General features: G+C 45.6%; 2 protein-coding genes and 2 non-coding genes across 7 annotated transcripts in view; all 4 read left to right on the top strand.

Moving 5' to 3' along the window:
- The first annotated feature begins 2,940 nt into the window (after nucleotides 1-2,940).
- On the top strand, nucleotides 2,941-3,387 carry LOC142069222 (histone H2B type 3-B-like). The gene has a single exon (XM_075119731.1). The coding sequence runs from the start codon at nucleotides 2,941-2,943 to the stop codon at nucleotides 3,385-3,387; it is 447 nt and encodes a 148-aa protein (XP_074975832.1).
- Nucleotides 3,388-6,874: 3,487 nt separating this feature from the next.
- LOC125621772 (L-amino-acid oxidase) overlaps nucleotides 6,875-13,116 on the top strand; it is a 51,055-nt gene continuing 44,813 nt past the window's right edge. Inside the window, exons 1-2 of one of the 4 annotated variants that reach the window (XM_075119451.1) lie at nucleotides 6,875-6,960; nucleotides 8,670-8,831. In XM_075119451.1, coding sequence (XP_074975552.1) covers nucleotides 8,750-8,831 — 82 coding nt within the window. In that variant the 5' untranslated portion in view covers nucleotides 6,875-6,960; nucleotides 8,670-8,749. Of the gene's footprint in view, nucleotides 6,961-7,030; nucleotides 7,255-8,669; nucleotides 8,832-11,136; nucleotides 11,408-13,116 lie in introns of those variants that run through there. The other 3 variants (XM_048819049.2, XM_048819050.2, XM_075119452.1) reach the window with 3 other exon arrangements.
- Nucleotides 7,329-7,437, top strand: TRNAL-CAA (transfer RNA leucine (anticodon CAA)). The gene is made up of 2 exons: nucleotides 7,329-7,366; nucleotides 7,392-7,437. It is a non-coding gene; the product is annotated as a tRNA-Leu (tRNA).
- On the top strand, nucleotides 7,990-8,061 carry TRNAE-CUC (transfer RNA glutamic acid (anticodon CUC)). Its single transcript has one exon. It is a non-coding gene; the product is annotated as a tRNA-Glu (tRNA).

Below are 13,116 nucleotides of genomic sequence, written 5' to 3' on the forward strand. Positions count from 1 at the left end.
AGCAGGGGGTTGGACTAGGTGACCTCCTGAGGTCCCTTCCAACCCTGATATTCTATGATTCTGTGATTCTATACCTTATTCCCTGATAACCAGAGACTTCTATGCTTAAACTCTGTACTGTTTTCTTTTTACTTCAACATCATATTAATAAAATTATTATACCTGAGGTCTCAAGCGGCAGGCCAGTGCAGCTGCCTTTCAAGACTTTCTGTATTCTGCCTGCAACAATATCTAGGGTGAGAAATTACTATTTGTAACCAATTTCTTTAGTGAAACAAGCTTAGTTTGAGTGTTTTGTTTTAATTTTTTAGTAATATATTTTTGTTCTCTTTGCTATCTCTTTAACCACTTAAAATCTATCTTTTATAGTCAATACATTTATTTCTTGTTTATAATATAACCCAGTTTGTGCAATTCATAATTGGGGGTGGGGGGCACATTGAGGGAGGTAGGCACCTGAGTGCTGGGGCAAGTCCCTTTAGCTGAGTCTTCCCAGAGCTGATCTCAGTGTCTGTGTCGTTCTGCAGTTGGGTGTGGCCCTGCCTGTGTGTGTTCTGGAGGATGCTTAAGAGCCTGGCTCAGCAAGACAGGTAAAAAGGGGACCTATGCTGTTAGAACGGGCGGGCTCAGTGGTATCTCAGCACATCAGGTGGCATCTTAAAGAGGGGCGACCTATCACAGACTAGACCGGGGTTGATAAGGCGTTCATAAAGAAGAAGTATTAGGTGTAGCTGAAGGTGGTTAATTAGAATCTGCTTGGTAACTGTTCTCAAAAGAGAGGGTAAAAATTGATGAGAATGTTAACAGAAAGAGATGGCTTTTTTGGCAGAACCTTGCTACTGCTTGCTTCCGGGGATTAAGCGACTGGGTCTATAAAGGGCAGTAGCATCATTTCCCATCAATAATAATAGCCTCAACACTTCCTTTTAATAACCACAATGGGCAGGTGTTCATCTTGGTGGTGGTTGTGAAATCTTATCCTAAAATTTGAGAACATCCAACAACACTGAGAATGGAAGGAACTCAACAGAGAGAAGTGGTTTGTTCAGACAGCCCAGCCCATTTTGAGTTCTTGAGAGACTGTGACAGATCTGAGCAATCTTACCTGCAAAGCAGATGGAAAACTACTGACAATGGACCAGATTTGCAAAGGTACTAAGGTGCCTAAAGATTCAGGTGTTCAAAAGCCCCTAAGCAAGTTAGGTTCCTAACTCCCATTGATTTCAATAGCAGTTAGGTATCTAATATGTTGAAACACTTTTGAAAATCTTACTAGACCTACTGGCATTGTGAGGGGCCTAAATACCTTTGAAAACTTGGTCCCAGCGTCCCTGATACATCAAAGCACTTAAGCACATGCATAACTTTAAGCACATGTGTAATTCCATTGATTTAAAGGGGACTATGGACTTGCTTAGGTGTTCTGCTGGATTGGGGCCAAGGAGACTGTCGTCCTGTCTTGTAGCATATAGGCTCTGATTCATCTCCCATAGCAGTCAATAGGAAACTCCAATTGACTCCAATGGGAAACTTCCATGATTCCAGAGGAAGTTGAATTAGACCTATATGATCTAGTTTACAAAAATGCCAAGCGCCTAAAACTCCAGTTGAAGTCAATGGGAGCTACTATTGCTTGGAACCTCTGAAAATCAGAGTCTATGTAATGTTTTGCACTATCTGAGGAATGAAAATATCTTGCCATTTCCAAGATCCTATATCATCCCAGATATTCTCCTGTCACACTCTGTTCCAGGCCTCTGTCAGCCTGGAATGGAAGACTGTATACAATAAGGGCCCGATCTCACCACCATTTACTACTGAGCAAAGCGCTTGTTTACTGCAGTTAATTGTCTTATTGACTTCAGTGACAATAAGCATTTCACTCGGTACGAAATGTTTGATTTGTTGAGTGTAAAGCATCGGATCCTGAAAGGTATTTACACATATTTCTGGAGAAAACTTGAGTTGGTTAAAACAGACATAAGCATCTCACTGTGTCACATAACAAGGGCTTTCCATTTCATTGCCAGCTATTTTCTTGTGGCGAATAGTCGGAAAGCAACTTGGCTTTGATCATGAGAGGGTCATTTCTGGAGTTAACAGTTATCCATTTGTTATGTGCATTGGCTTTAGAACATACATACAGTGCTTAGAGAGAACTCGGATGGGAAGGTTTTATACATTACAAATGAAAAAACGTACAAATCCTGAAGCAATAGCTCATTCCCTATGGGCTTGTTAAGGCAAGGGAAGCCTTCACCATTGAAATCAAATAATAAAAACATGGGAACATTTCATTCTGTCCAGTTGCTCTGCACTTAAACCAATGTTATGTGAGAGAGAAGAAGAAATAACAATGAAGGGTGGAACCTAAAAACAAAACAATGGACCATCTTTTTGTGCTGTGTTTGTATAGCAGCTAGCACAATGGGGTCCTGGTCCATGGCTAGAGCTCCTCGATGCTACTGCAATAATAATAATAATAATAAATAATGTATTATTAATACCACTACCTCAATTACGATGTAATTGACAACATGAAATAATAAAAAATGAATGATAAAAATAAATCCAACCCAATAAAATAAAAGATTGGTGCAATAATATTAATATGTGACTAATGTAATTTTAATATGCAAAATCTCTAAGGTTCACCTCATTGCCCAGAATGACCAGAGAACAGCCAATAAGCAGCTAGGGTTTTAAAAGCCTGTCATTTGCATAAGGAAGGGAAAATGACATAGCCGCACACAAATGCACAGTGGGGCCTGTACAGCCTACTCATAATGCAATTGGCTGGAGTGGCAGCCTGGTTACCCAATCAGCAAGCCCAGGGTGGGCCCTCATTTGCATGCTAACTGTTATATGAGATCTCAGCTGGCGGGAGGCTGGTGGCATTTGGCTGGGGAGAGCTGAGCTGAACAGGAGCAGAGTGGAAAGATGGCAGCTGCCCAGAGAGGGAAGAGGAAGGTCCAGATTAAGAGGACACAGAAGGCCCAGCAAGATAAGCTACGGACCGCCCCCAAGCAGGGGAAGCGCCAGCCCAACCCCCAGCTGGGGAATCAGATGAGGCAGAAGCCAGCGGCGAAGCAGCTGAAGAGCTGCCAGGGGAAGAAGGGCCTGGGGAGGAACGGTGTCCCCGCCCGCTACGCCTCCAAGATGCTGCAGCAGATGACGAAGGTGCGCATGTCGGCCAAGGCAAAGGGGCTGATGAAATCCTTCATGGCTGATATCTACAGCCAGGTATCCACCGAGGCCGAGCACTTGAGGAAGCAGAAACAGCTCCCCGCCTTGGGCTCCTCGGAGGTGCGAGCTGCCCTGCAGCAGGTGATGCCAAGGGAAGTGGCCAAACACTCGGCCACCCCCATCTGCAATGAGTCTGTGTAGAGAACTGTCCCTCCCTTCTCCCTGGGCACAAGCCCAGCTGGGGGGAGAGAAAGAACAAGAGGGGAGAAGGGAGAGAAGCAAGCACCAGCCTGAGAGACCCTGACACCTGCCTGATTGAAAATTGCTGGAAAGATGTCTAACAAACCTACATTTTGCCCCCTACTGGTGGACCAACCTCACACTCTTCTGCACGCCAGACACTCAGATAAAGGAGAGAGACTCCATCCCATCACCTGAAACAAGGGACCATCATGCTGCAGCCTGAATCAATGAGAGCTCCTTAAGAGGCCTGTATTCTACAGCCTGAATTCCTGAGAGAATTTGCGTTATTTTAAAGAAGAGACCGTCATCTCGCGGCTGAATCAATGAGATAGGCTTTCTGTTATTGGCCTCCAGGCGGCAGACCGAATGAAGCAGAGACTTGCCATCCTTGTAAACTCAGAGACAATCGAGACCAAGTAAAGAGATTGGCCACGATTAGAAATGAAAGAGTTGTAGGGGAGGTGGGAAAAATAAGAGACAGTAACATCACCTCGGCATTATAATAAAATTGGAATGTTAGGAGTGGTTTGTTGTGTGTTTCTTGTTTCCCAAAGAAAAAGAAGAATGGGATGGTTTGTGGTTTGGGATTTAACATCTTTTAGACCTATTTTCAAAGGTATTTGGGCACCGAAGGATCCAGATAGGCATCACGTAGGGTTTTCAAAAACACCTGAAGCAGGTTAAGTGTAGACTCCATTTGATTTCAACGGGAGTTAGGTGCTTTTGAAAATCCCACTTAGTGCCTATCTGAATCTTTAGGCACCAAAATACCTTTGTAAGTCTGGCCCTGAGCTTGTTGTGCCAGCAGCTGTATTTTATTATATGTCTGTACAGCATAATCACACCCTGAGAGGGCTGAGACCTTTAGAAGTGGTTGTATCTGTCTTTCTACATAAAATAATAACATAAAGTGCAGATAAGAGCTTTGCAATCATGGGTGGTGGGTAAACCACTCCTTTGGGGAGGCTAGCACACCAGCCCCGCCCCTTTTGCCAGAGGCCTCCCTTGTCGCTAGAGGAGCCCTGCCCTGCCCACCCCAGCCCCTCTGGCTGGCCTGAGCTGCCGACTCCAGCGCTGGGCCACTGGCGGGCCCGAGCTCCAGGTCGCTGGCTGGAGCTGAGCCCTCGCGGGCTTCAGGGGAGGAAGGCGGGGCCTTGGGGCGGAATATGAGTGGGGCTATGGCCTGGGTTATGGGAGACTTAGCCTGCCCTGGCCTTTGATACTCACCACCCATGGTTGTAGTTTCTGACACAGTGAGTGTAAATCAGAGTTGGCCAGATCTAAAGCCCACTGAAATCCCTGGAAATGTAACTGTATATGACAATGACTGTATTTAAAAACAAAACAAAACAACAACAACAACAAAAAAGCGGCAAAGAAGGTTCTCTTTTGGGGATGTCCCCCTAAACTCTTCCTACAGAGACAATTATGTTTTCTAATATAGGGCATGTACTTGCAGCCTAGAACAAGCATAAAAAATCCAAATCCTTCTGTTTATTCTTTTTGAACTGTTTACATTCTTAAAAGAGACAGCTAGTGAGTTTACAATTAGTTTTGAAAATGAGAAGTGTGGGAGTGATCTGGAATGGGAGAGCTGCTGGGGAGTGTATGAGGGTTGAACTGAGATAGGTTCCCCAATTTCCCAACGTGACAATCATCTTGGCTTTACAATAAAAGTGGAATTTTAGGAGCAGCTTTTTGTGTGTTTCTTGTTTCTTGATGAATAAGAATGGGGTATCTTTTGGCTTTAATCTGAGCTATTAAAGCTTTGAAAGAGACATACAGATGCCAGTGGTCTCCAGTCTGAGGTCTTGTCTACACTATAAACGCTTTGCCGGTATAGGCACACCGATCTAGTGATACTGGCAGAGCCCCCTGGTGTAGATGCAGCATATGGCGACAGAAGGAGTTTTTCTGTAGCCTCCCTGACTGACATTAGCTATGTTGGCAGAAATGCTCTTATGTTGGTGTAGCTGCACCTACAATGGGGGTTTTGTCGGCGTGGCTATCTCGCCTAGGGCTTTGGTTTTTTCACACCCCCTGACCAACATAGCTACGCCGACAAAACTTCATAACTGAGGCCTGCTCTGCACATAAAATGTAGAGGTCTAAGTCACTTAGGGGCGTGAAAAATTCACACACTCCTGCAAGGCATAGTTAAGCCGACCTAAGCCCCAGCGTAGACTCCCTCTCAGAGAGGTGGATGTACTACAGTGATGGAAAAAACCCCACCGCTGGCTGTAGGAAGTGTCTACACCACAGCACTGCTGCTGTAGCGTTTCTCATGTAGATTTAGCCTAATTTTTATAACAGATCTCACAGAGACTGGGACGTGACATCACAATCACCTTGTTAAACTAGTCTAGCCACAGGACTGTTGATATCACATTCCTCTGTGGCTGACTCTGGCATCTAGCCCCTGTTGCACTTCAGTGTAGACACTAGCTATGCTGACAGGTAATCCACCTCCCCAAGAGGAGGTAGCTGGGTTGATGGAAGAATTCTTCTGTTGACCTAGTGTTGTTTACACCAGGGATTAGGTGGGTATAGCTATGTCTCTCAGGAATGTGGATTTTTCATGCCCCTGAGAGACGCAGCCATCCGTGCATCTGATTAAGTGGGTTTTAGCCCACAAAAGCTTATGCCCAAATACATTTGTTAGTCTCTAAGGTGCCACAAGGACTCCTCCTTGTTTTTGCTGATACAGCAAAACACAGCTACCATTCTGAAACCAGCTATCCTTATGTAAGTTCCCTGTGTAGACAAACCTTCAGTCTCTGGTGATTTCTAAGGATTTACACCTGATTCACCCAGAGTGGCTGAGGCCAGGTCTACACTAAAGAGTTAGATCGACCCAGGAGCACCAGGTGGGGGGGAAGCCCCCGCCCCAACCCTGTTTCCCCAACAGGAGCGCAGGGCGTGGGGTGGGGCCCCCACTTGCTCTGGCCCCAGGCTTTATAGTCCTCTAATCCACTTCTGCCTGTCGCTGTAATGAGTGTCCACACTGCACCCCTGTACTGGTTTAAAGGTATACCTAGCCTGACAAGGGAATCAAATGCAGTGATTTCCAGAGAGGAGTAGGGGGTGAGTGTGTGCGTGTAAGTAAGTCAATCAGGCCGAGCAACTCTAGTCGATTGTGTGTAAGAGAGAAGAAGGAAGGAAGGAAGACTGTGGGCGCGACTTTGCTTTTCTGACTGGGAGGTAAAGATGTGTACCGTGCTCCAGGCTGCAGTGGTTTGCCCTGGGTTGAGAGTGTGGACTGGAAGGGAGATAGTGTAACCGCAGCGAGTACTCTAGCCTTGCCACTGAGCAGGCGGTAGAGGGAAGTGGATTGGATGGATTAAAGCATGATTGCAAACACCAGCAATCAGGGATCAACCTGAGCCAATGAGAGAGTTTAATCCAAGCCCAGGATATACTCGGTGCGGCTAGCTGGACGGTGAAGTCCACGCCTGGGTGACTTTACACACTTTGGCTCTGGCCTGGGGAAGGGAAACAAGTGAGAAGAGGGAGGCAGGAGAAACTGGGCAGGTACCCTTGGAGAAGGGAGAGAAGGGATATGGGAAAAAAACGGGGCCGGGAAGACGGGCTGAAACCTGATACACACTGCTGGCAGGGAGCTGCTGTATTGAGGAACTGGAGCGAGTAGCACTCAGCCGGAGCAGCCGGTGTAGTCCAGTTTAGAGCTTGTCTAAACCAGCCTGTCTAAACCACCAGAGTAGTTCGGTGCGTCTGTGATCCTTTGTGTAGATCAGCAGCAGTCGCGGGTCTGTGTGTGCCGTGGAAGGTGAGACCTGAGGGCTCCCAGGACAGAATTAAAACACGGTGAGGGAGAGCGAAGGGCGGACACTTCTGCAGAGAGATTGTGGGACGCTTGTTTCAAAGCTGGCCCCGTCAGTGTCAGGATGGCCGAGTGGTCTAAGGCGCCAGACTCAAGGCTCTGTCTTCCCCTCTCCTGGGTGTTCTGGTCTCCGTATGGAGGCGTGGGTTCAAATCCCACTCCTGACACGATCTTTTTAAGTAATAATAAATTAATTTTGCTGTCTCTCAAAGGAAGTTTTAGTCTCATTAGATTAAAATGGGAAAATAAGCCAAGGATTCTTTCCTTCTTTCCATTCACAGTATATTTTAAAAACATGTATGTGTTTTGTTTCCAGGGCTCTTTTCCATCAGATCTTTATTTGCCCTGTATTATGGAGGGGCTCTAAGGGGTAAAGGGGAGATTTGGGGGTGGATCAGCTGCCGCTCCGATTTTAGCATTGTTCAGACAGCCTTGAAAAGAGCCGTAAAATCTATAACCCGCCGCACAGACAGCTCTTTCAAAGTTTAAATTAACTGCGGGGGAGCAAAGCCAGTCTCTGCTGATTTGCACAGGATTTGCGTCTGCTGCAGAGTTCCGTGTGCAGTCTAGGTGCTTTGCTCAATTCAGGGACGTGAAATGATTGCGTGTGATTGCAGTGAAGGCTTTTGCGTTTCCGCTTTGGTCAGAACTAGTGGGGAAAATACTAGCTCTGTACCTGCCAGCAGGAGTACATCCTACATGAGACTGCTCTCAGCTCTTCCCTGGTGGTCTAGTGGTTAGGATTCGGCGCTCTCACCGCCGCGGCCCGGGTTCGATTCCCGGTCAGGGAATGACACTTTTAAATTAAAATATCTGTGATTTTCACATGGAAGGGGCGGGGAAGAGAAAGAGATTCTCCAATTCTGAATATGGATTTGGTATTTTTTTTAAAGTTTGTGCTATAGTTTCAGAAGGCCAGATTTTTACACTCTACTGCAACCTGGGAAGAGAAATTAACATTGTTTTTATGCTTGTGAATGATTCAATTGCTTCCCCAGCCCTAGGGGGCTTAGAAAACTGCTAGATAGATGAGGATCTGGGAGAGACATTTGTGAAGGCTGATTGCAGGAAGCACAAATGCCCCTGAGTAACTTTACCCACAGAAAGAAAAGCACCTTTGTGGCACCTTAGAGACTAACTAAGACTTACTCACAGAGTAAGCCATTGAAACCATGGGGATAGTGGTGAATGAAATTATTCATGTGTGCAGAGAAACCTTGCTGTTTCTCTTAGCGAAGTTAGGAGCCATAGGGTATATTTCTTAGGGTGTCACCAAATAATCAGATGCTAACACTTTTTGTCACTTTCTGATTTTATTGACTAGTAGAAGGACCTTCAGCAACACTGTATCTAGGAGGCTGGGGAACAAGCTGACTTTTCTCTCTCCTTTATTTGGCAGCATGGCCTTGGAGTAGCGCTGAAGACAGCTAGATTCCAGTCTTGGCTCTCCTGAGTGACCCTGAGCAAAGTCCCCGCTCCATGCCTCAGTTTCCCCATCTCAAAAATGGAGATAATGCTGGTGCCTTCCTTTGCAAAGTGCTTGGAGATATGCTGAGGAATGGTACTATATGAGAGCTAAGTATTATGAGTCATTCTACAACCCTACAAAATCTCAGCCTGAAAGCAGATGCTTCCTGTCCCAGCCATAAGCAAAGTTATTTGGGGCCAGATTCTGCCACATGAGTGGCCCCATTGAAATCAGCAGGGTAAATTGTGTGGTAAGGCACCACTTTGTATGTAAACGAGAGAAAAAAAACTCAATTCTTAGTTTAAAGGGGCAAAGTGTGCTGATAAAAAAAATCTGCACTATTCCAGCAGAGTAAGGGGGGTATTTTGTAAAGTGCAGCCAATCTGGGATCAAACTTTTTTTTAAAAGACTAACCAAATAAAGAGTCCCCTTTATTTATAGTAAATATTGCCTTACTCTTTGAGTGGTCCCACTAAGAACCGGGAAGCTGTTGGAAGGTTAAAGTACTAATCAGCTGGAGTAAGTGTGTCAGAATCTAACCCTTGTTAATTATTATTGATTAGTATCATAATTATCATTCTCCCCAAACTGGAAATCCATTAGGAATTGAGGCTTTACCGTTATTGTGCTCATCAAAGCTTGCTTTATTTTTGTTTTAAAAATAAGTGTCAGGTTTATGGGAAAGAAACAAAGGATGAAAGCAATCATCATGGTCTAGTAGCTAGATCACTGCACTGAGAGTCACAAGACCTGGGTTTCATTCCCAGTTCTGGCACTGACCTGCTGATTAACCCTACACAAGTCACGTCACTTCTTCGTGCCTCAGTTTCTCCATTTGTGACAGTGACCGCCGTTATAAAGTGCTTTGAGATCTACTCATGAAAAATGCTGTAGAAGAGCGAGGCGGTCTTAAGCACAAATCCCCACGTGACAACAAGAGCTCTTACAGTTACCAGGCCGTGCTTACAGAACCTGTTAGACCCTTTCCAGCATTTAAACACGTATTGCTTTACACTGATGAGCAGTCTTAAAGTCCCTTATAGTATTAAAATATACTAATACAGCCACAGCCCCACCAGTGCCACAACAAGCAGGGCAGTTGCCTGGGGCCCCATGCCAAAGGGCCCTCCACAAAGCTACATTGCTCAGGCTTCAGCTTCAGCCCTGGGTGGCAGGGCTCAGGGCCCCGGGCTTCAGCCCCAGGCGGTGGGGCTTTGCTTTCTACCTTGGACCCCAGCAAGTCTTAATTCTAGCCCTGCTTGGTGGACCCCCTGAAACCTACTCGCAGCCGTCAGTGGGAGAAGCTCTCCCATTGAGATAGCGCCATCCACACCAGGGGCTAGGTCAGTCTCTCAGAGGTGTGGATTTTTCACACCCCTGAATGATGTAGTGACACCGATGTCAGTTTGCAGTGTACACCTGGCATCAGTCACAGTCCTAATCTAGGCAAGGTCTAGATACGTATTTCCATTTTTGATACAGCTGTATTGTTTATGTCTTTGATCTGCATTTGCAAAAAGCTAGTAACTAAGGGTGCACAAAGAAGTGTGTTCTTAACTTGGGTTAAAATAGCAGTGAAGACACAGTAGCTCTGTTTTTAACTTGGGTTAGCAGTTAAGCAGTTAGCAGGGAGCCTGGTGGTTGAACTCCAGATGCTAACCTAAGTTAGTGTCTTCACTGCTCCTTTAACCCAAACTAACTAACCTGAGTTAAGAACAGGTTTCAGAGTAGCAGCCGTGTTAGTCTGTATCCGCAAAAAGAAAAGGAGGACTTGTGGCACCTTAGAGACTAACAAATTTATTTGAGCGTAAGCTTAGTGTACAGTAGAGGTACCCTGAAAGCCAAAGCATACAGACACTAGCCTATGTAGTGCTAGCTAGTGTGAGTAGCCCCTGGATTTCAACAGGGCAATGCACAGAAGTCAGAAATGTGCTTAACAGGAAATTCCAGGCCCTGTATTCTGAACAGTATTTGTTTGTGGTGAAGTATCTTGCCGGCAGGTATGAATGAAAACCAAGGCTGAGAATTGCTGTAGTGGAAAAATCCACTCTTCTCTAAGTGTCTGGGTGAGGAAGGCAGCCTGCTCTGTATGGGCCTGAACCAAAGCCCACGGAAATCAGTGGGAAGACTCCAGTGACTTGGTGGGAGTTGGATCAGACAGAAGGGATTGCAAAAAGAAAAGGAGTACTTGTGGCACCTTAGAGATTAACAAATTTATTTGAGCATAAGCTTTCGTGAGCTACAGCTCACTTCATCGGATGCATTCCTAACAAATTTATTTGAGCATAAGCTTTCGTGAGCTTTCGTGCATCGGATGCATCCGATGAAGTGAGCTGTGTAGCTCACAAAAGCTTATGCTCAAATAAAGTTGTTAGTCTCAAAGGTGCCACAAGTACTCCTTTTCTTTTTGCGAATACAGACTAACACGGCTGCTACTCTGAAAGAAGGGATTGGGAAGCTAATTGAAATATATTTGCTCCGAAAAGTCTGCCCCTACAGTAGGGCTTGCTGATTATAGCCTTTAAATGGCAATACACAGGAGGCCTCTTGTTTTCTTGGGAAAAGTGGCAGTTACAAGGAAAAAATGGATTTGGATTTGTAACCCCCACCCCCTTTTTTTTTTTTTTTTTCTTTTTGCTTCTTCATGATGGATGAAGAAAATCCACAAGGTTTGTTTCTTCCTGCTTGACTTTTGCATTCTGAATTCAGGGCTCTCTCGTGTTCCTGGAAGATTTGTTGGCCACATGTACATACAATGAGAGCTTGATGAGATTCCCCTTTGTTACCAGAGTACCAGTGGCGGGAGAACAAAGGCTATCACCAGGCCCTCTAACCCTGCTAAGAGCAGGTGTTATCAACACAGCAGTAAAGCCCTCTTTATCTTAAAACTGCTATCGGGCAGATCCGGCCCCTTCTGATTTAACAAAGACTGGATTCTGGGTGAAAGCCACATGACTTCAGATCAGTATAGGTAAGACTGGAGTCATATTGGAAGGAACAGGTCTAACTAGAGAGTGTGGTGACTTGTCTGCATATGTAGTGGCTTTGCCCACCTTTTGGCTGATTGATTTAAAATCTGGATCTCTTATTGGTCCCTTAACTATTCCTCAATTCTCAGGTGGTCTGAAGGGTTAGGTGCTGACTCCGTGGGTGCTCCGGGGCTGGCGCACCCATGAAAAAGAAAATACTGGGTGCTGAGCACTCACCAGCCACCCTTTGATCAGCTGCTTGGTGGGCGCTGCTGATCGGCAGTTGGGCGGCAGGTGGGAGGTGCTAGGGGGAGGCTGGGGAGTAGCGGTGGGAAGAGGCATGGCAGGGGCGGGGCCCTGGGGCAGGTGGTGTGGCAGGGGTGGAAAGAGGTGGGGCGAGGGTGGGGCCTTGGGGGAAAGGGCAGAATGGGGGTGGGGCCTTGGGGCAGAGCAGGGGTGGAGAATCCACCTGGAAAGGAGAAAGTTGGTGGCTGTGGTCTAAAATGTTTTAACATTTGAGACAGGGATGTTCACTTTTAGTCTGTGAGAAGGAGGAATGATTGGCGGTGGTGGATAAACATCCCCCTTTTTTCAGTAAAGCAAAATCCAAAACTTCTAGTCAAAAGCTTTTTTTTTCCTGATCCAGGATTAGAACTTCTAGGCACTATACCAGTGGTTCTCAATCGGGGTACACATACCCCTGTCTGGGGGAACGCAGAGGTCTTCCGGGGGGGCACATCAACTCATCTAGATATTTGCCTACTTTTGCAACAGACTACATAAAAAGCACTACTGAAGTCAGGACAAACTAAAATATCATACTGGCAATGACTAGTTTATACTGCTCTGTATACACTGAAATGTAAGTGCAATATTTATATTCCAGTTTATTTATAATTCTGTGGTAAAAATGAGAAAGTCAGAAATTTTTCAGTCCTAGAGTGGCTGTGACACTTCTGTATTTTTATGTCTGATTTTGTAAGCATGTCGCTTTTAAGTGAGGTGAAATTTGGGGGAGGCAAGATAAATCCCCTACCTTGGGGGTAGGCAAGACAAACCAGTCGTCTGGAAAGATTCACACCCATTGCACTATACTACTACTAATTTTATATTAAATTGTGAAGCACAATCCACCCCATCATTGCCCACTACACTAAAGGAAACATAACACCAGAAATGCTGCTAAAATCCTGTTTTAATATAATGCCAAGATGACAATTTTATTTCCCTTAGGAAAGCACCCAGTCCTTTCTATAGTTTCTCATTTGCAGTGATGAAAAGTGTCTGGTTCATTAAGTCCACAGCCAGCAGGTCTCTTTTTAACTAGGATGCAAATTCTTTCTCACTGGCTTAGTCCAGAGATGATGGTCTCCTCTTCCCACCAGTGATGGTCTCACTGAAGCAGGCTG

The sequence above is a fragment of the Caretta caretta genome, chromosome 14 (assembly GCF_965140235.1).
Source record: "Caretta caretta isolate rCarCar2 chromosome 14, rCarCar1.hap1, whole genome shotgun sequence".
Classification (NCBI taxonomy): domain Eukaryota; kingdom Metazoa; phylum Chordata; order Testudines; family Cheloniidae; genus Caretta; species Caretta caretta.

Coding starts and splice junctions, on each gene's coding strand:
- LOC142069222 (XM_075119731.1), top strand. CDS start 2,941: ATGGCAGCTGCCCAGAGAGGGAAGAGGAAGGTCCAGATTAAGAGGACA.